We start from the raw sequence: 23,328 nt of genomic DNA, 5'->3' as shown, positions 1-23,328 counted from the left end.
TTACAGTCTAAGTCAATTTCTGAAGTTATTATGTGAAGTCTCGTGAGACTTCGCGAAGTAATAACTTCGTCTCATCGGAGCCAATACATTCTAATACTGTACAGAGCGCTCGCTCCATACAGTATTGAAACAAAGTTTTATGCGAATCAATTTTGGATGTTTCATCCGAAGTCGATTCGCTCATCCCTAGTCGCCCTACTTTTGTTACGTGACACGTGTCTTGTAGCCTGAGCCATATTATGCGTAGCTATAATGAGGTCAGGAGATATGAGCTGGGACTTAGAAGTGATACTGTGGTGGTTACCACAACACTGCTCCAGTTGAAGGAAATACTAGACGAAAGTCGCCATTTCACATCTACATCACCTGTGTGAAGACTGGTAAAAATGTCCTAAGGGGGCTGCCGCACATTCAGGCTTTCTGGAGCCAAAACCAGGAGTGGATAAAAAAAAAAAAAAGTCGTATCTATTCTTAATGTTTTCTCTCCACACCTGATTTTGGCATTAAAAAAACAGCATGAAAAAAAAAAAGGGTGGCTACGCTGTAACAAAATGTGTTAATGTGTGCGTCTGCACCAACTAAACAACCCGAGGAACGCTCAATGTGACAAGTCGTATCTCCTTCCACCTGAGCAGACTTGTGTATCTACACTAGTAGAAGGAGCCACCATAGAAGACTGCACTTGAGGGCTCAGGTTTAGAAATCAGCGAATTTCATATTTTGAAATTCGTTTGATGGTAAAAGCAGAACTGCGTTCTGGATTCAGTTACCACGGACTATGACGGAATGCCTTTAGAGGCATCCCGTCATAATAGAAGTATTTGGGCTGCATAACGGATCCGTCCCGTTTCTGTTATGCAGGGGAGTCCTCTCCTGCAGAACGAAAACAGGACGGATCGGTTTTGCAGTCCATAGACTTCTATTATGACGTAATGCCTCTAAAGGCATTGCGTCATGGCAATGGAATCCAGAACGCAATTCTGCTTTTACCACCGAACGAAGTGTGAAGGAAATTCATAACGCAAAATTTGCTCATTCCTACTCAGGTTTCTTACCTATTATAGCCACATTAAACCTCTGGGCCCCAGTTGTTGTAGGTTCAGATGCACCCACTATCTTAAATTTAAGGTATCTGATAGGGCCATCTCTCAATGAGCACCTTTCATAGGGACGGACGAGCAAAAAAAAAAAAAAAAAGTACTGCAGGTAAGGGTTACAAAATGCCTTACAACCACTGCATTTTCTGTAGTGGCATTTTAATACAGTCTTCTGGTGTGTGTTTTTTTTTTTTTATTCCTTCAGACAATTTCCCATAGACTTCTATATAGGAAAGTAAAACCCCAATAAACGCTAGTAAAATAGGCCTGGAATTTCATGGCATTTAAGGCTAGGTTCACATGTGACTGAATAGCTGCTGATTTTTGGGCGGCAAATCCGTAGCGTTGTACAGTACCAGGAAAGTGGATGAGAATTTCAGAATTCTTATCCTCACCCTGCACATATTAAAAAAAAAAAAAAAAAAAGGTGAAGCATTGCAAACTTGAAATCCATAGCGTGCCAATCTATACAGCAGAATTCTGCCTTTGCAATGGAAAGGGTGAAACCTGATCGCTTTTCCACAGCAAAAAAATTTTTTTTTTTTCATGCTGGATTTTGAGTCACTTGTGAACCCAACCTAAAAAGTAAAAAAAAAAAAATTTAATCTTGAGAGGTGACTATGACTAGTATTGGAGAAATTTTGAGGGTGTATTTTTTCCCCCCCCCCCAATCACTTTAATTGCTCCTTAAAATAAAACATAAATCAATGGAAAAAAACCTGCAGTTCTGTTAACCACGATTCTGCAATTATACAAAAAGCGCTTCCCAAAGCCCTAAGTAGAATCATGTAATACTTTAGTAGGGGGGTAAAGAGGGTAGTAGATATTATTACAGTGTAACACTTCAGTGCGGTCCCACCACGGAGCAGGTGCAGAAAGGGAGATAGACTAGGGATGAGACGTCCAGAGTCGATTTGCATAAAACTTAGTTCTAATACTGTACGGAGCAGGAGCTTAGAATGTATTGGCTCCTATGAGCCGACATTATTACTTCACGAAGTCTCGTGAGACTTTGCATAATTTCATAAATCAATTTCTACCGTAAAAACCCATTTGACGATCTCTGGTTAGGTTCCAAGGTACCGCTCGCGAGACTTTGCAAAGTAATACCTTCAGCTCATAGGAGCCAATACATTCTAATACTGTACGGAGCTCCTGCGTATTAGAACGAAGTTTTACACGAGTCGACTTCGGGTGTTTCGTCCCTAGTTATAGACTGCTGCTGTGTGCAGGGCACTCATCTAGAAACAAACAGGCATTACCACATCTAGGAAGCCGGCCATGTGTAATTCTTCCCCCCCATCAGCTCTGGTCACTACAGGACAAAACGGACCACCCGAGGAGGAGGTGGACTGGGCAGCATCAATAATATTAACCCGTACACCCACACAATGTATGGGGTTTTATCATTCGGGCGATGTGCCTTTTGCGTTTGGTCTATTTTTCTGCAGATCGGAGACAGAAAACTACGGAAGCCCTACATAGTGAATGGGCCACCATCCGCGATGAGGTGCACAGACGGCCAGAGCCCAAATATTGCAGGGCCGCAAGAGCCCTAATTCAGTAGACGCAAGGTCAGGCAGATGCACACAGCATTATAAATCACTATAATGCTGTGCAGTGTTGTGAAAGGGGCAATGTCTATAATGGGAAAATCACACCCCCACACTGGGCACGCTACTCCGAAATTAGCTTAATGCTACCGTCACACGTTGTGATTACATGCGGTTATTTTGTGCGTAATACAGTACCTGCAAAGAGTGCGAGATTTGATGCAGACATTGAAATCTGCAGCATGTCAATTGCTAATGTGATTGTGTTTTCGGTGCAGATTTCACCCTTTGCAATGCAAAACCGCAACAGAAACCACAAGTAACACGTGCGGTTTTTGGAGCGGAAACGCACAGAACTCTAGTTTTGAGATCTGCAGGTGACACGGCCATCACTGATGGAACGCGGACACACCACCAACTGTAGTAACACCCAGTTGTCAATTTAGTTATTGCCGGAGGAATAATAGAGGTACTGCAGGAAACAAAGTTTCAAAAGAAAAGCTGTATTCTTTTACAAAATAATTCTGAGGCAAGTATTTACTAAGAGGAGGAGCGACTGGTCCTCTTTTCTATGCAGCCTAAAGGCGTCTCCAGTAAATCTGCACACGTCATACAAAAATGTAACAGAATTTCCCTTTGTCTTCATCCCCTTCACCTGATTCATAAGGACAGGATGCAAGGCGTGGGCACCGTGTCGGTGCAGGGAGAGGAATTTCAGGTTGGGCCAGCTGAGCCGGATCGGGGGCCCTTACACTATATAATTAATAGGATGCCAGAGGCACGGGACGCTCCCTGCTCATACAGAACTGCATATAGGGGGGGGGGGGGGTTAGAGAATAGAAAATAAAAATGTCTAAATGCAGATATATGTACATTTTATAACATTGCATTGAACATCACATAGTCTCATACATGCTGCACATTTACAATCCACCCACATGAAAACTGCAGAAATGGACTTTTCTTACCCGACCTGTGTGACGGGTAGTGCTGCGCCCACAGGTAAAGCATTAAGTCAGTAACATCAATGACCACAGTGCAGAGCGAATCAGATTAAAAAATTAAAAAAAATTTGATTAAAGATTATACATTTGTAGGCCTGGCTGCAGAGGCTGGAATCATTAGGACATAGGTTGTGCTGACGTCAGTGGTCTCATAGGCACATAGGACACCCGATCCCATGAGCGCAATCAATTCCAACCACGAAATACAAAATGAGCTCATAGTAAAAAGGTCCGAACGCTCGCACAATGGTGTTTAAGACATGCTGTGATGGCAGCTGCACCGCTGAGCTGTAGACATACAGTTTATTAAGAGACAGGATAAAATCAGGTATCATTTCCAATAAAAAAAAATAATAATAATCCAGAAGCATACAGGATTTTCCTGTGCTACCATCCGGAGGAGTTGTGCCTTTAGGTTAACCCTTCATTGTCCATGATGCGGCTCCGTCTTATAGAAAATATATCAATAAATCAATCATGGCTGCAAGCATTTAAAAAAAACGGGGAAATACGACTCTGTGAAGGGTGGCGTCTTCGAAACAGCCGGCGCGTGGTTGAAGCAGTACAACAGACGAAATACAGATTACAACCAGCATCGTTACACAGACAGACAATTATTATTAGATTTTTTTTTTTTCAAACTGGTGAGTATTTAAAAGAAGTATTTTGGAAGCATTGCGGATTTTTTAAAAAATATTTCAGTACATAAAGGATTTTTTATCTTTTTTTTTGTACGCATGCGGTAAAAACAAATTTTTGTTTCATACTAAAAGAATGAGCAGTTATTAAGAAAGGAAATACAACCAGCAGTAGCATCGATTCGGAAGTCCAAATGGTAGCCTAACGTAGTGTTAGATTTCATGCTGCATGAAAAACATATGTAAGGAGGAAAACACATGTCAGTGGCACAAGATGACTGATCGAGTTATTACACGTGAAACCCTACTTCCCAATGAAGTACTGAGCCGAAAAAAATAGGAATAAAGAGGCTTAAACTGGGGCCGGGTCTGTTAGGTCCATCAACCAATTGGTCTTGAGGCATTTGGGTAATTTATTCTCTAGATGAATTTAGTCTAGACCCTTTTGGTGCAGGAGCAGGTCTCCGACACTAAAGGGGTTAAAAATAGGTTTATTTGTACAGAGACATTATTTCTTAAATTGAACTTTAAAATCTGATTACACGTAGTACTGAATTTAGAGGGGGAGACAAAAAAAATAAAAAAATTAAAGTTATATGAAAAAAGGCAAAAACATTAATCCGCATAGTGCATGATTGATTCAACATAATTTCCGGGGAAGAGGCCCGTGACTCCATTGGAGACCCCTTCATACCAGCCGTCGTCGTTCTTCTTGATGACGTAGATTATCGATCCCTCCATAAAGGACAGCTCGTCCTCTTTGTCTTTTGAGTAGTCGTAAATGGCAACAACTAGAGAAAAGGCACAGCAGGGTGAGGAGGATACAAGGGGTTATTCGTCAGTGAGATGGGTGGGGATGCTGCCGGGGGCATTCGATTTTGGCCGGCAAATCCAATCAAAAAGGTGGCGGATTACACAGACCAAAATGTAACAGCAAATGGGGGGCGCCCAATAGGTTTAAATTAACTAGTAAAAACAAGACCGTACTAAAGATAAGCGGTGCCAAAGGCGCCTGGCAGCAACTTATCCCCCATCTCAAGTCACATCACATGACGCATGTTACATTGAAATAAGGTACATTTTATTGTATACAGACTGTTCAGATTGTTTTGTAATGACCCCTGACAAAATTTCAAAGGAAAATCCAAGTTATATGCTTGGCCTAAAGGGGAAATCGGACACTCACGGCACAAGGGTGCTCCCATCTGGACACTCACGGCACAAGGGTGCTCCCATCTGGACACTCACGGCACAAGGGTGCTCCCATCTGGACACTCACGGCATGTCCATAGGATATTTCATAAATGTTCCATAGGTAACAGAGAACCCAAAAGGTATGCCCCACACCTATCTCAAGAACGGGACTCTCTCTCACACTGCTGTGAGGGGAGAGGTGGCAGAGCATGCATGGCCCTCTCCATTAACTTCTATGGGATGTCTGGACACAGCCAAATGTACTTACTCAGCTATTTTTGGAAGTCCCGTAGAAGTGAATGGACAGAGCCATGCATGCTCGGCCACCTCTACCTTTACAGCAGATTTGGCCAACATTAATCTTTATGGAGGGCCTTTACACTCTAGACTGTAGACCAGTCACAAGCTCGGGTAGAACCAAGTGCATTTTCCATATCAACTATGAAGCTAAGGCTGCAGTCCAAAGGAACTGTACTCAATCTTGTGGAGCAGCTGTCACTAAAGAGTTAAAAATCAGCGGTGCAAAAAAAAGTCTCAGTATAGTCCAAACTTAACTACTGATTGAAGATACTTTAGGCCAGGGACCAGCAACCTCCAGCACTCCAGCTGTTCTGAAACTACAGCTCCTAGAATCGTCCTTTCACTTCTAAGGCAGTTACAAGAACTGCTGAGTAAGTGTGCATGCTGGGAGTTGTAGTTTCACAGCAGCTGGAGTGCCGAAGGTTGCCGATCCCTGCTTTAGGCTATGGCTTACACTGGTTGCGGCCAGGATCGCAGGGGCATCGCGACCAGTCTCGTCATGCAGCCCTACCCTTAAAGGGAGTCCATCGCCTCCAAAATCAGTTTCTAAGTAAGCATACCACCATGTACGGCATGTGCCCCAAAACACAACCCTGCTATTCTTTTGAAACTCTGCTCCTCTAATCCTGAAAAATGCTTCTTTTTATTTTTATGCAAATAAGGTTTTCATACACTTTGGGCAGGGATGCACCACCACCCCACCAGAAACGCTACCCAGCAACTCCTGCTCTTGTATGATTGACAGCTGCTGAGATTTCAGCACTGATGTGGGTAAGCCAGGTGCACCAAAAAGTGTGGCCCTGTCCACGGAGCACCAAAAACCTAGTTTCCATAAAAATAAAAAGAAGCTTTTCCCAGGACTAGAGGACAGATTTCCTTATAATAGGTATGGCCATGATTGGGGGAAACCTACCATACATGGCAGAATGCTTACTTTGAAAGTGACAGACTCCCTTTAAATCTAATGTCCAGGAGGCTAAGGCTTGACATATACATTGGTAGGAACAGCCATCTCTCGTGACTAGTACATACAACATGTATGCTCTGCTGAGCGTGCATGTGTACTGAAGAGGCGGAAGTTAAAAAGACGCTTTATTTCCCCCAAAAACAAAAAGATCAGGCAGCTAAGATCTAATGTCTCCGATCCTAGTCTCCCCAGACATTTATCTAATGTGTAAGACCTGCTTTACTCTACCACTGATTGTGGTACTTGGACACCAAAAAGATCAACCGTATGGTGGACAACCACAGGACCACTCACCTTTCTCAACATACGTCTTAGGAGCCCATATCGGATCTCCATCTGCATACGGGTCATTGTATTGGACCACAGCAGCTTCTTCTTCCTCGTAGTCTACAGGGGGTGGTGGTGGTGGCGGGGGAGAGTCATCGAACATTGGTATCTCATCAGGTGGGGGCGGAGGTGGTGGTGTAGGACTATCGGCAACTTGAGAAATGAGATATAAGAGTACATTAAATGTGTGCAAACTAGGATTTAACCCTTTTACTTTGATTTTTTGGGAGATAACCCTCAAAAGTGAAAGGCCTAAAATACTTCACTGTAGAACGGTATTACTGTATATAGGCGGGCAAGCGTTAGATCATGCATCAGCCGCAGCGAATAAACATCTCTAATTCTCATTGAAGCACCTTGGAGGGGACATGGACCATGTGGAGGACCTTCAACACGATTCTCAGGATGTCAAAATTGTAGGTGTCTCACAGATCGATAAGTTTAGACTTCCACTGTAATGCCACCCAAAGATATAATATCATACACAAAAACACCAAGACGCCACAGTAAACGTTAGCACTGAGCAGTTTAGCAGTATAAGTGTGTGGGCGTTTGGATTTTTATTAGAGTGCGATGTACAGTTGAAACCAGAAGTTTACATACACTATATAAAAAGACACATAAGCATGTTTTTCTCAATATCTGACATGAAATCAGAATAAACCTTTCCTGTTTTTGGTCAATTAGGATTACCATAATTATTATTTGCGAGAGAGAATGTTTTAAGGCATTTTCATTACTTTCTGCAAAGTCAAAAGGTTACATACATTTCATTAATATTTGGTACCATTCCCTTTAGGCCTCATGCACATGGCCGTTGTTTTGGTCCGCATCCGAGCCGCAGTTTTGGCGGCTCGGATGCGGACCCATTCACTTTAATGGGGCCGCAAAAGATGCGGACAAAAATAGACAGTTATATTAAAGGCTGTCCGTGGCGTACCGCAAAAAAACGGAACGGTCATGTGCATTAGGCTTTAAACCATGGGTGTCAAACATGCGGCCCGCGGGCCGCATGCGGCCCGCAATGAATATCTTTGCGGCCCGGCAGTCTAGTATCTCTGAACATGAGCGCTGCTATCGGCGCGCTCATGTTCTCTCAGCAGCACGGGGAGAAGGAAGCTGTCCTCCCTCCCCCCTGTGCTGCTGCCGCTGCCACCAATGAGAAGAGAGGGGGGGGGGGGAGGGGCGGGCGCACTGCGCCACCAATGAGGAGAGAGGGGCGGAGGAGGGGCGGGCGCACTGAGCCACCAATGATAGGACGGACTATTCCCATTTCCCACACAGAGCAGCGCCCAGCGATGTCTCAGCACTCAACATTAGTCCTGGGCGCCGCTCCGTTCGCCCGCAGTGCCCCATTACTGTCTCCTCTCCTGCTCCACATGATGCTGATTACTATCGGAGCGATGGGAGGAGACATTAGCTTCACTAGTGGGCGTTCCTTCTCCCTGCGCTGCGATTGGACAGCGCTACAGCCAGGAAGAAGGAACGCCCACTAGTGAAGCTGATGTCTCCTCCCATCGCTCCGATAGTAATCAGCAGCATGTGGAGCAGGAGAGGAGACAGTAATGGAGCACTGCGGGCGAACGGAGCAGCGCCCAGGACTAATGGTGAGTGCTGAGACATCGCTGGGCGCCGCTCTGTGTGGCCTGATAGTGAAAGTCAGTCTTTAACACAATACAGGAGGCGGGTGCCGGCAGCAGAATCGCATTGCCGGCACCCTGCCGCTGACAGGGAGCTGCGATCAGAGGCAGTTAACCCCTTAGGTGCCGCACCTGAGGGGTTAACTGCTGATCTGCCAGTACCAGCCTCCTGTATAAAGGGGAAATTTATCATTGGTGGTGCAGTGTGCCCCCCTCAACCCCCCCATCCCATTAAAATCATTGGTGGCACAGTGCGCCAGCCCCTCTCAACCCCCCCAGTATTAAAATCATTGGTGGCAGTGGCCACAGGGACCTCTCCCCTCCCCCTCATTGGTGGTGCAGTGGCAGCTTCTGATCGGAGCCCCAGCTGTGTAAGCCTGGGGCTCCGATCAGTTACCATGGCAGCCAGGACGCTACAGAAGCCCTGGTTGCCATGGTAACATCCCTGAAGTCCTATTCACCCTAATAGAGCTGAATAGGACAAGGGATGAAAGATCCCAGGTTCTCGCCCCTAAGGCTACTTTCACACTTGCGTTCAGAGCAGATCCGTCCGAGACGGATCCGCTCATATAATGCAGACGGTGGATCCGTTCAGAACGGATCCGTCTGCATTATATTGTAAAAAAATTTTTTTTTTTTGATGCGGCCCACATAAACTTAAATTTTTTTTTTTTTGGCCCATGTTAGCCTTTGAGTTTGACATGCTTGCTTTAAACTGTATGACTTGGGTCAAACGTTTTGGATATCCTTCCACAAGCACAATAGTTGGTCGGAATTTGGACCCATTCCTGACAAAACTGGTGTTACTGAGCCATGTTTGTCGGTCTCCTTGCTCGCATCTGCCTTTTCAGCTTTGCCTATAAATTTGCAATAGGGTTGAGATCAGGGCTTTGTGATGGCCACTCCACAACATTGACTTTGTTATCCTTAAGCCACTTCGTTACCAGTTTGGCAGTATGCTTCGGGTCACTGTCCATTTGGAAGACCCATTTCCGCCCAAGCTTTAACTTCCTGGCTGATGTCTTGAGATGTTGCTTCAGTATTTCCACATAATCTTCTTTCCTCATGATAACATCTATTTTGTGACGTGCACCAGTCCCAACCCCACAACATGATGCTGCCACCCCCATGTTTTACAGTTGGGATGGTGTTCTTAGGCTTCCAAGCTTCTCCCTTTTTCCTCTAAACGTAACGATGGTCATTATGGCCAAAAAATTCGATTTTAATTTTGTCAGACCACAGGACCGGTCTCCAAAAATGTAGGTCTTTGTTCCTGTAAACATTAATCTGTCTTTTTTATGTTTCTTTTGGAGTAATGGCTTCTTCCTGGCAGAGTGGCCTTTCAGCCTATGTTGATACAGTACTGTGGATATGGACACAATCTTACCAGCTTCCGCCATCATCTTCACAAGGTCTGTCGCTTTTGTTCTTGTCGGACCAAAGCACGTTCATCTCTGGGACACAGAACCCGTCTCCTTCCTGAGCGGTATGATGGCTGGACTAGATGGGCCAAATGGTTCTTATCTGACGACACATTCTATGTTTCTATTCCCATCTTGTTTGTACTTGCGTATAATTGTTTGTACAGATGAACGAGGCACCTTCAGGTATCTTGAAATTGCACCCGAGGTTGAGGCAGACTTGTGCAAGTCCACAATTCTCTTCCTGATATCTTGGCTGATTTCTTTAGACTTTCCCATGATGCTACACAATGTGTGTTTCAGGTGTGCATTTAAATACATCCGCAGGTGTGTCTCTAATCACCAACCGAACAGAAGCTTCCAAACACATGACATCACCACATGGGCCGTCCAGAATTGTGTAAAGGCATAGTAATCTTAGTGTATGTAAACTTTTGACATTGCAGAAAGTCATAAAAATACATTAAAAAACATTCTCTCTCTCATTATACTGGCATTTAGCAAATAATAATAATAATTATCCTAATTGACCAAAAACAGGAAAGGTTTATTCTGATTTCATGTCAGAAATTGAGAAAAACATGCATGTGTGTCTTTTAATATTGTGTATGTAAACTTCTGGTTTCAACTGTAATTGGCCAATTTCCAAATAAAATCTGATAACCTTTCTATTTTATCAGATGTTTCCTGCTGGGTTCTGTGCCCAGATAAGTGAAGCAGCTCTCCCTTCCTACCTCGGAGCAGGAAATCCCAGAAAGGTCTGAAGCACCAAATAACATGGTCTTTATAAGGCTTCATTCACATCTCCATTTGGTAACACCGGTAGTCCGTTCTGGCAGAGGAACATACTACCCGAGATACCCTGCCTATGAGGATTGGACGTTTTACCGCTAAATAAAGTGTCTCCTGTTGTTCAAGAGCCGGATTTTCTCTTTTTGTTGATTTGCTGTCACGGCCGTGTCCAGGCCGGTACCGTGCTCACTACAGGTGCAGCAGGCGAGAGCTGCTCAATCTTCTCATTTACTCCTACCCGAGATACCGCATCTAACAAAACCTGGACCCAGTCAGATTCCCATTCACTATAAATACCTGCATGCTGCAGTAGCTCTCCAACAGAAAGCCGGCATTTATGCCAGAAACCCGGCAAATCCCATTATAGTGAAAGGGGATCCGTCAGTACCCGGCGATGCTGGATACAGTAACTCCAGTAGGTTGCTCCTCAGCCGGGACGAACCATCCGTTTTACCAAACGGAAATGTCAACGAAGCCTTAGAAGATGATTAAATTTCTTGCTGTAGTTAGTTTGGGGGATTTTAACTTTCCACACCCCTTTTAAATATCATATGAGTGCGGAGATATGGGTAAACTAAATGCAGGTTTGTAATAATGAAACTCTTAAAAGGGGTTATCCAGAAAATTATATTGATGACCTATCCTCAGGATATGTCATCAATATCAGACCAGTGGGGGTCTGATACCTGGGACCCCCGCCAATCAGCTGTTAGAACAGGTCGGGCGCATCGCGGCCTCTTCCCAGGCCATGTGACGTCACATGGCCTAGTTGCCATACGAAGCACAGTGCTGTACTATGTACTATGTACAGCACTGTGCTTCGAAAACTGTGGGAGTCTGCAGCACTCACCAGAGCGCTGGTGAGCGTGACGGCTCCCTTGAACAGATGATTGTCAGGGGTGCCAGGTTATTTCCAGAATAACCCCTTTAAGGTGGCATTTGTTTTAACATTGGGGGTTAGTAAAGAATGATAATGGCACTAGTTTACATATAACAACGCCATCTTATTAAAGGCAACTATATAAAAGGCCCATTGGTGCTACTATAGCGTGCGGTCTACTACCAGGACAATAAACCTACAGCGTGCGGTCTACTACCAGGACAATAAACCTACAGCGTGCGGTCTACCACCAGGACAATAAACCTACAGCGTGCGGTCTACCACCAGGACAATAAACCTACAGCGTGCGGTCTACTACCAGGACAATAAACCTACAGCGTGCGGTCTACTACCAGGACAATAAACCTACAGCGTGCGGTCTACTACCAGGACAATAAACTTACAGCGTGCGGTCTACTACCAGGACAATAAACCTACAGCGTGCGGTCTACTACCAGGACAATAAACCTACAGCGTGCGGTCTACTACCAGGACAATAAACCTACAGCGTGCGGTCTACTACCAGGACAATAAACCTACAGCGTGCGGTCTACTACCAGGACAATAAACCTACAGCGTGCGGTCTACCACCAGGACAATAAACCTACAGCGTGCGGTCTACCACCAGGACAATAAACCTACAGCGTGCGGTCTACCACCAGGACAATAAACCTACAGCGTGCGGTCTACTACCAGGACAATAAACCTACAGCGTGCGGTCTACTACCAGGACAATAAACCTACAGCGTGCGGTCTACTACCAGGACAATAAACCTACAGCGTGCGGTCTACTACCAGGACAATAAACCTACAGCGTGCGGTCTACTACCAGGACAATAAACCTACAGCGTGCGGTCTACTACCAGGACAATAAACCTACAGCGTGTGGTCTACTACCAGGACAATAAACCTACAGAGAGTGTGGTCAACATTGCCCTCAGTCAACATGGAGTAGTCTACACTGCTACTAATTGAAGCCAGCCACACTTCTTTAAACAGCAACAGGACCCCTCCAACAGAAACCCTTATTTGCAATACTCCATCTTGACTACAGCGTGGCATCATCGTATAGATCAGAGTGCACCAATGGTACTGCTGACCTTGACCATTCCCATTACCTATCTAAGTTGTCTTTTTTTTAATCTTCAGGCCAACCTTTACTTGCCTAGCCAACCTAGAATATGGGGTGTTTCGGGAGGTATATAATGACAAGGCCAGTGAAAGAGTGAGGAGGAATGCAAGCCACATGAAGCGCAGAACCAAGAGCATCAACAACGACTTTGCAGAGCTGCAGGAGAATCCCCAAATTCCTCATCAATCTGTAGGGACATTTGATTTCAGTTGTCACCTAGATACTGGGAGAGCTACGCAGAGAAGTAACTACTTGCATTCCCCATGTGATCACAATTCTGGAGCATCTATTCTATGTTGCGCCATTCCTTTATTCTTCCTGCTAGAAGTTATGAACGAATTACTAGCAGTCTGCAGTGAAGGTCCAGATGGGTTTTACCAGTTGGGGGGTGTGCCCCTGACATCACTGATTGGATAGTGTCAGACTGTTCAGGGACACACCCACAACTGGTAACCCCCGCTGGACCTTAACTGCAATGGAATGGCACAACACAGAGTGATGAGAGCAGATGCTCCAGAATTATCATCACATGGGGATGTAAGTAGTTGCTAAATCAGACATGTCAGCAGAGGGGACAGGTCTTATATACGATCGCTTACGCAGGGCCAGATTCCATGCAGATTTATGGCCCTTGTAGGATGAAAGCGCCCAGCAGACCTCTAACCAGCGCTACCGGCAGCCATGTTGCTAGCCATGCAGAGAGTGAGGCTCGGTGCTCCTTAGCAGGGAGTGGAAAGACTTACTGTTTTCTTGCACCCTGGCCACGAAGCCTGTGAGAGGTATCTGTGGAGTCAATTGAGGCATTGGGGGAGGGGGAGAAGCGATAGAAACTGGAAGCAGCGACATCACAGTGGAGGAGACGGAAAACAGGTGAGGAAAGAAAAGACAAACGTGGCAGTCAGTAACAAGGACCAAAGGCAGCAACAAATCTACTAATTACAAAAAAAAAAGGAACACAAAACAATGGTGCACATTGTAAGGAAGCGCCGAAACGTAGGTGCCGGTCGTGAAGATTATGACAGAGTGAATTAGGTGAACATTTCAATAAAAACTGAAGTACGAAGAGTTCATGATTGATGGAGAAGGAGGTCTTCTCCCCCCCGGCCACGTTCCACTATGGTCAAGAAAAGATGACTTGACAGTCTTAAGACAACTGAAAGAACAGGGCTCTGCTTCCTTGTAAAATCCGACTTCAGTCTTTATTGAAACAGAGTGCTGCACTTCCGTTACTGGATGTAATATCGCTGTAAATATTCCAAGAAAACAGCTTTGTGCGCAGTACCTCCTTATGACCAGCAGATGTCACCGTTAACGCCGTCTATAAGAAGGCACAGCACAAGACATCATTCTGGAAGATCTCGCAGCAATGGAAGCTGCACAAGGATTAGCAGCAAAAGAAGCCGATTAAATAGAACTGTAAAATACATATTATTTCTTGTTACACAATTGTGAAGGGGAACACTCAGCCCAGAGAGGGTTAAATTCACAAACCTGATAGGATTGATTAGTAAACCCAACATGGCTCCTTGGTACAATGAGGCTTCATTACTGATGGTCGGTCACTTAAAGTGGACCTGTCGCCTCTCCGCCTGTGTCTGTTTTAGGCCTCATGCACACGACCGTATTAGTTTGCAAATCCGCAGAATTCAGACGCGGCCCGTGTGCTGTCCAAACTTTTTTTTTTTTTTTTTTTTTGCAGACCCATTGACTTCAATGGGTTTGTGACCTGCATTTTGCAGAATGGACATACGGATGGAGAAAGAACACTGATGATCCGTGCAATTTCCGCATCCATATGTCTGTTCCACAAAAAAAAAAAAAGACAGAACGTCTTCTATACTTGGCTGCAGAATGGAGACCAAGGGCCCATTGATGTCAATGGGTCCGCAAACAATGTGGATGTAACGAGGACGGTATCGTATTTTTGCGGACCGCAAAATACAATAGTGTGCACGAGGCCTTCGTAAACGTGTATTCTTCGTGAACTCATTCTGGAACATGTTAAAAAATATACTGGGCACACTCACTTATGTAGAATCATATATTTTATTCAAGGACATGTAAGGTAAAGTAAAATCAATTATTTTAAAAAACACATATAAAATACAGTCAAGCAATATAAGAACACATGGATACAATAAAATATATAGATATAGAATAAATACTAGGACCAGTGGTGGATAGGCTAGGGATGGTAAAAAATCAGTCCATACGAAAATCAGAACAAATAGAAGTATAGCCCAGCTGGTGGCTTAAGCTAATATAGTGGCTAGCTTCACAAAGTACTATAAGGTTCACAGTCCTGATTCACTGCAAGAGGATAATGTAACTGTGGTACAACAGAATTCACTTAAGTGAGTATACTTGCGGCGTCCCGCTAATACTCACTGTTCCTTATGCGGTTCCTTATGCAGGTAAACTTGGGGGAAAAAAAATTGTCGTTATCAGCTGCTGCTGTAGCAACTGAAGGATACTGTGTCTTTTCTCTGTGGCCTTGCGATCCTCTGGCTGCCGCTCCGTAGTAACAGGAAGCCGGTCAGCGCTGGGACTCAAGATGCTTTGCCCCTCGTCGGTATGTTATGCGACACACTCCTCGTGTGTTTGCGCTTGTAGGTCCCGGCGTATCAGGGGTTTAGTCAGGCACGGAGTTCTCAAAGACTTTGAATTGCCGCACGGCTCTGGATAGTTCAAGCACGTACTCCTTGGGGTTGTTCCGGGGGGCTCCTCACCAAACGCGTTTCGGGGTACTTGCCCCTCCTTCAGTTGCTACAGCAGCAGCTGATAACGACAATTTTTTTTTTTCCAAGTTTACCTGCATAAGGAACCGCATAAGGAACAGTGAGTATTAGCGGGACGCCGCAAGTATACTCACTTAAGTGAATTCTGTTGTACCACAGTTACATTATCCTCTTGCAGTGAATCAGGACTGTGAACCTTATAGTACTTTGTGAAGCTAGCCACTATATTAGCTTAAGCCACCAGCTGGGCTATACTTCTATTTGTTCTGATTTTCGTATGGACTGATTTTTTACCATCCCTAGCCTATCCACCACTGGTCCTAGTATTTATTCTATATCTATATATTTTATTGTATCCATGTGTTCTTATATTGCTTGACTGCATTTTATATGTGTTTTTTAAAATAATTGATTTTACTTTACCTTACATGTCCTTGAATAAAATATGATTCTACATAAGTGAGTGTGCCCAGTATATTTTTTAACATTATTTATTCACTTTAGAGGAAGGGCGGATCCTCTTTTACTGGCAGCACCTCGTCCTAATTTTTCCTCAGTCCTGTGCGTCTCATTAAACCTGTGTCATTCTGGAACATCTTTTATTATAACCCTTGCTATGCAATTCCTCTGTTAATCCTCCTAGAAGTTTAAGAGGAAAAAAATGGCATCAGGGTGGGCCTCCAATTGGGGGGTGGGGGGTGTTACCATGCAATCGGACGTTGTTCAAATGGCTGCCGACAGTAGTAGACTGTGCAGGGATTAACCCTTTACAGAGGGGAATGCTGCGGCAGAGTTGTCAATTTATTGAAAGATAGGAGGAATAGCAGAGGAATGGCACAATGCTGCAGAATTGTTTCATGAAGAATTTACAGTGTTTACTTAGACACGTCAGGAGAGGTGACGAGTCCTCTAATTTATATTACGAAAAAATGTGGTCACCAAAGAGGTTCACTGACCAATCAGAAGGACCCACAATCTACAACCAACGCAGGAAGTATAATAAGGGAAACCATTTACTCCGCCAGACTACTCAGTGTATGATTAGCTCTGCAGGCCAACGCAGGTGTGAACAGAGCCTTTTGACCAGTTACGATGGGCACCTCAGCGCCAACAGTCTGAAAACGGAAGCAGCAATGCAAAAAGACATGCCAATAAAGTAGTTTTTGGGAATATATATTAGATGATAGATATCTATATTCACTCACACGTACTTCGGATAGGTCATCAATGCCAAATCGGTGGAGGTCAGAGACCTGGCACAGTGTTCGCAGCGGGCGCCAGAACTGGAAGCACAGACCCCGGTGTAGTGGCCGTGCCGGGACACTGCAACCCAGACCTAGGCATGAGCGAACTTCTGTTTTAGAAGTTTGGGTTGGCGTTACTACAGACTTGCGTTATGGATCCATAACACAATTCTGCAGTAACCAGAACGCGAACTTCTAAAAACACAAGTTCGCTCATCCCTATCCAGAACCCATTAAAGTCACAATGAACAGGAGCGGAGCTGCAGCACGGCCACTACACGGGGGTCAGGGCCATGCTTCCCGCTTTGCTCTTTGTGTTAGTTTCAGGTCCTGCTGCAAACAGGTCACTGGTGGACAAGCCGGGTGCCCGACCTCCGCCAATCTGATATTGATTAGCTATCCTAAGTATAGGTAACCAATATCTATAACCCAGTAAATCACTTTAAAGAGGTATTCTCATCTCAGACATCGATGACGTATCACTAGGATATGTCATCAATGTCAGACAGGCAAGGACCTCAGGGGTGGGACCTGTTCCCATCTCCAGAACAGCCCCCTCAAAGAAAAGGAGAACACACCATGCAAATGAAGCAGCCCGCTTTCCACCGCTACGGTTATATACTGAATTCCATTGCCTATTTTCAGGTTCATCTGGGAAGGGTGAGTGGGCAGGTGGACATTTGACCACCAGGCAGTATTTCTTACATTACACCTCTAATCGCTTGAGGTGGAGATGTTTTTGGTTGGATGATGAACAGACACAGCCCCTCTCCTCGCAGATGACGGCGCACATAACACACGTACACTGACATACACTGCACACAGCATTTACTACAAGAGAACATAGCAAGAGTAGCATCCGACCAAAGTTACTGGTGAGGGTCCATGAGCTCAGACCACTGCTATTTTCTAACCATAAAGGATGATTAACACTGTACAAGAAAATCACTATCCCCAAAGGATTTCCCTAGAGAAGTTGAGCTTTGGAGGACATCTACCCTCTTCAACTCCGACCGAAAACCACCTCTGATATGCGGCCACTAACCATCCAAAGTATAGAAGGCAGGTGGAAAGTCTATAGCCTACATCAGGAATCAGCAACCTTCCGCACTCCAGCTGCTGGGAGTTGTAGTTTCAAAACAGCCAAGGTTGCTGATCTCTGGCCTATAAAGTTATTTCAAGGAACTCCCGAGGCACATTAGCAGTTCCTTGCTTCTTTATTTATACATATAGCAAGTACCGCAGGACGCGTTTTGGCCTGTCTAAAGCCTGATTTCAACTGCAAAGAGCTACAAATATGAGAAGGCTGGGAATGCTTTAAAGAGGTTTTCCAGGAGTGTTATCCTAAGGCTCCATTCACACATCCGCAATTTCGTTCTGCATTTGCGGACCCATTCATTCCTATGGGGCAGTACAATGTGCTGCCCGGACACGGAATTGCGGACCCGCACTTCTGGGTCCGCAATTCCGTTCCCGAAAAAAAATAGAACATGTCCTATTCTTGTCCGCAATTGCGGACAAGAATAGGCATATTCTATAGTGCCCGCAAAATGCGGAACGCACATTGCCGCTGTCCGTGTTTTGCGGATCCGCAAAACACGTTGCGGACGTGTGAATGGACCCTAAGGATAAGTCATCAATGAGATTGGCTATTGCTAAACTCTCAGAACCCCCATCGATCAGCTGTCCGAAGAGGCCAATGGCGCTCTACGAGTGGTCACATGGCCTACGTATAGGTCAGTCCCCGCTCAAGGGAACGGGACTGAGCTGCAATACCTAGCACAGCCACTATCCAATGGACAGCACTGTGCTTGGTGAGCTTTGAAGAGGCCGCGCATCGGAGCTCTGGTGAACGCCGCGGCTTCCTCAAACAGCTGAGTGGCAGGAGTGCCTCCCGCCGATCTAATATTGACGACCTATCCTGAAGATAGGCCATCAATATAAAGATCCCAGAAAACCCCTTTAATACTCTGGTCCACAGGCTGTGTAAGGTATCGCAGTCATCACCATTTCACCGAGAGCTGCAAACCCAAAAACATCCCATGGCGGGGGAGTACAAAAAATTATGGTAAATCTCATTCAAAGTATTACAAATTACAATACACACTAAACAATTCTGAAGAACATAAATCTAATAGAAAATAATTCCCTGACTGCAGCCGATAAGAATAAAATCGCCAAACGGATAAATAACCAATAAAACTATTAATCATACACAGGGGGAGCGCAGGCTTACTTGAGTTTTGAGAGTACAGAGGCCCACCATTGATATGAGGTTGACCTGAGAACTGGGAGGTCACAGAAGGCGTCCGCCTGTATCCCCCAGAAGAAGCAGTAGACGTGGTCGAGTTGTGCCGAGAGATCTGTCTTGCCATAGAGCCAAACTGGGAGCTGGGAGCCGGGCCACCGCCAACTGCAAAGAAATCAGCCGAGAAGAAACCCGCAGAGAGCAGAGTTATTATCCACTGTACAGAGCAGAAGAACCCCGCCGAGCCTCAGAACAGCGGCACAGATATTGGTGGAGAGGTAGGCAGAGGTTATATTGCCCGGCAGGTCTGCTCAGTATGATGCCATCTTCCCGACATCATAAGTAAGCGACCTGCTGTCCTGCACGGATGGTCACAGACAGTCAGAGCAATGTCGTCACAACGGTCACAGGGCACCGACTTTGTAGCATGCACCACCATGTACTACAACAGAAAGTTGGACTTTGCATTTGGGCGCCATGTTTTGAGGATGTTTAGGCATGCAGCGGTTCATATTAAAAGTATGTGAACATTACTACTCATTGAGAATGATCACCAACGGTGGAACCAGAGTCTAAAGGGGTGAGGATTTATCAAAAAAGTTTTAGGCCACAAGTTATATTTGCACCATAAATCTAGAGGTTCTCCCCACTTTTCAAAAAAGTGACAAGAAAAGGGGTGAAATTTAGAGGAAAGCCGTCGTTCCTGCTGGACAGAAGATCAAAGATGCACCTAATCATCTCACTCCAGCACAGGGAGATCAAGACTAGCACATGGGAACGCCAGTCTTGATAAATCTCCCCCTTAGGGATATTAGAAAAAATATATATATTTTTTTTTAAAAAGATTAATTTTATAACCTTTTGCTATAATGTCGATCTAGTGATCAGCTGAGTTCTTCAGGTTTGGCACAGTGCCGTCAGTCATACCTTGTAAGACTACATGGCGGGTCATTTAAATGAATTGAATTACCAGGTCTGAAACCAAGAGGCTCGTCGCTCTAGCTCATACAGGGGAGGTTTTGTACTAATAGAAGGGTTACTTTAATGAGACAGGTCCTTCATGCTGCTACCCTGCATAGCAAAGAAGGGTCAAGCAACAGGACAAGTGCCTAAAGTCCTAAAACCCAAGGCTACGTCCATACTGCACTGGCGGGGTAAGTTTGCAGTACATGTCAGGAAAGCTCCCGCCACATACTTTCGTGTATGCATGGAACCATTTTGGACAATGGGAGCCTGTGGGAGATGGATGCCACCATATGGCCAAACAGAGACATCCCTAGGAGGTATACATTGGGACAGCCTCCCAACGTACACCTCTGGGAGGGAGGGGGTGCTCCCTTATTCCAGTCCCCTGACCAGCAATTTGGAGGTCATTTAGAGGATGCAATCATATAAAGAGACAAAAGATTCCAGAGATACGTTAAAGGGGTGCTCCAATACAAGGGGAAAAAATAATAAAAGCTGTCCCGGGGCTGCACATACTGTGAAAAAAATAAAAAATAAAAATAAAAAAATAGCATAACATACTTAATGAATCGCTCCTCCACCACCGTAACGGTACCAGGGTCCTCGCTGTGATCCACTTCCTGTTTTGACAGGAAGTGGCAGTGAATGTCGCTCAGCCAATCACTGGCTACAGTGATGACCCGCCTCAACCAGAGATTGGCTGAAGGACATTCACAGACATTTCCTGTCGTGTCGAGACAGAAGCAGGAGCGGGGACCCCCGCCAACATCAGAATGGCAGTGGCGGGAGATCAGTGAGGTGAATATCAGTTCAGTTACATTGTGCAGCTTTTTTTGCGCTGGGGAAAAAAAAAAAAAAAAAAAAAAACACCACCACAAATAGCTTCTGGTTCGCACTCTTCGGTAATCATTCTCATCACAGAGCATTTTATAATCGCAGCTAAATATACAAATGGATCACGGCATCTAATCCATCACCAGGAAATTAAAGACATCTGGAATTAGCAGTTTTAGAATCATGCAGAATAAATTATTTCTCCGCTGGATGAATGAAAACATCTTGAACGCTTTCCTCCTCGCCAGTTATTTCATGGACTATCACCGCAAGATAAGAGTCTCGCCCCGACCGTAATGGTGGACGTCGGGTCAGATGAGCTGACTTAATGGAAGAACGGGATTTCTCAGAGATAACACAGTGATGTACTGCGCTTGTACTGCAGGGTTATTAACAGCTGGCGGCAAGGAAAGTCCTCAAGATGTTTTACAAAGCCTCTAAAGTGAAATGCGACTTAAGGGAGCCCCTGTAGGAGAACCTCGGGGGCGATAAAGCAAGGCAACACCGAAGATGTGAAAAGCTATATATCCTATCCCTGGAGACACACAGCAGAAATTAATACCTATACATGGATCATCCCGGATATGCGCTGCATTTTATGCAGGAGGTTGTCATCCAATACAGATAGTATTAGGGTACTTTCACACTAGCGTTTTCCGGTATGGAGTTCCGTCACAGGAGATCAATACCGGAAAAAAACAGATCAGCTTTATCCTAATGCATTCTTAGTGGAGAGCGATCCGTTTAGGATGTATCAGTTCAGTCCCTCTTACGTTTTTTTGGACGGAGAAGATACCGCAGCATGCTACAGTTTTCTCTCCGGCCAAAAATACTGATCACTTACCGGATCTGGCATTCATTTACATTGAAGTGTATTAGTGCCGGATCCAGCATCAAGTGTTCTGGCAAAACGGAACCGGCTTTCCAGTCTGCGCATGCGCAGACCTTTAAAAATACAAAAAAAATGAATACCGGATCCGTTTTTTTCCGGATGACACCAGAGAGACGGATCCGGTATTGCAATGCATTTGTCAGACTGATCCGCATCGGGATCCATCTCACAAATGCATCCGCTTGAGTCCAGATTGCCGGATCTTCACAACGCAAGTGTGAAAGTACCCTTAAAGGGGTTGGCAGCAAACGGCATTTGTCATGCAGACCAAGCGAATACAAGGCACATACTAATGTGTTGTGACTGTACATATTACCTCCTTTACTGGCTTGATTCATTTTTTTCAACGCATTATACGCTGCTCATATCTAGGGGGTTACGACCACCCTGCAGTCCAGGAACCATGGACGTGCTTGTACACTATAGGAAAAAAGTGCCGGCCAGGACCGTGGGAGTCCGCTTAGGCACGCACGCACAGCAGCCCCCGGTATCTGATATCTTGCACTGCAGCAGTGTATGATGTGAAGGAAAAAGGAGGCAATATGGACAAAAATCACAAAACAATAGTAAGCAATCACTTTGTCTACATGGTAAATGCCATTTGCTGAAGTGAGACGACCCCTTGGACTCCAGTTTCAAAAAGTAAAGCTTCTTCACCATACAATGAAAAGTTCTTAGACGTTTCCATATACTTTGTGCATCAACTGCTCATAGTCTTCAAGAACTCTGCTGGCAGTCACTGAAAGAGGAGGACGGAAATCTGTCCAGGTCATGTGACAATGGGACAGAACTCTGGTGACTGTACTGTAACAAGTCGAGCATCACCACATGACCAGGACAGATCGTCAGAAATGAGCCGCCATTCAACTACTACAAGCAGAGATCTTGAAAATCTTGAGGTCTTCGTAAAAACCTACTGTGCTCCTACTGTAAAACGCTACCGATTTTCCAACCGCAAAATCCATTTGGAAAACCCCCAGCCTACCCATCCCAGGTGAACACACACTTAAAGGGGTTTTCCGAGACCTCACTACTGATTACCCATCCTCTGGATAGGTCATCAGTATCTGATTGGTGGGAGTCCGACACCCGGGACCCCCCCGCCGATCAGCTGTTTTAAGAAGGCGCCTGCGCTGGAAGTTGCGCCGCGGCTTTCCCTAGGCCGGTGACATAACGTTCACATGACCTAGGCGCAGCTCAGCCCCACAGAAGTGAATGGGGATGAGCTCGATACCAAGCACAGCCGCTATACAATGTACGGCGCTGTGCTTGGTGAGCTGGGAGAGGATTGAGGTGCTCACAGGAAGCGCCAGTGTCTTCTCAGACAGCTGATCGGCGGAGGTCCCCGGGTGGCGGATCCCCACCGATCAGTAGTAAAGTCTTGGATTCGGACATTATTGAACATCTCTGACTTGCTCTGCAGAGTAATAACATATGTAGCTCTATTTCTCCCCCACCTTC

General features: G+C 45.3%; 1 protein-coding gene across 7 annotated transcripts in view; it reads right to left on the bottom strand.

Moving 5' to 3' along the window:
* Nucleotides 1–4,292: 4,292 nt before the first annotated feature.
* The window catches only part of ABI1 (abl interactor 1), a 79,783-nt gene continuing 60,747 nt past the window's right edge, over nucleotides 4,293–23,328 (bottom strand). For 4 of the 7 annotated variants that reach the window (XM_040434378.1, XM_040434380.1, XM_040434379.1 and 1 more), the window contains 4 exons: nucleotides 19,164–19,340; nucleotides 13,689–13,775; nucleotides 7,048–7,233; nucleotides 4,293–5,083 (listed from right to left, as the gene is read on the bottom strand). In XM_040434378.1, the coding sequence (XP_040290312.1) occupies nucleotides 4,908–5,083; nucleotides 7,048–7,233; nucleotides 13,689–13,775; nucleotides 19,164–19,340 (626 nt within the window). In that variant the 3' untranslated portion in view covers nucleotides 4,293–4,907. The remainder of the gene's footprint in view (nucleotides 5,084–7,047; nucleotides 7,234–13,688; nucleotides 13,776–19,163; nucleotides 19,341–23,328) is intronic. The other 3 variants (XM_040434382.1, XM_040434383.1, XM_040434384.1) reach the window with 1 other exon arrangement.

The sequence above is a fragment of the Bufo bufo genome, chromosome 5 (assembly GCF_905171765.1).
Source record: "Bufo bufo chromosome 5, aBufBuf1.1, whole genome shotgun sequence".
NCBI lineage: Eukaryota > Metazoa > Chordata > Amphibia > Anura > Bufonidae > Bufo > Bufo bufo.
Note: the sequence above shows the minus strand (reverse complement) of the source record. Positions and strands in the feature narration are given on the sequence as shown.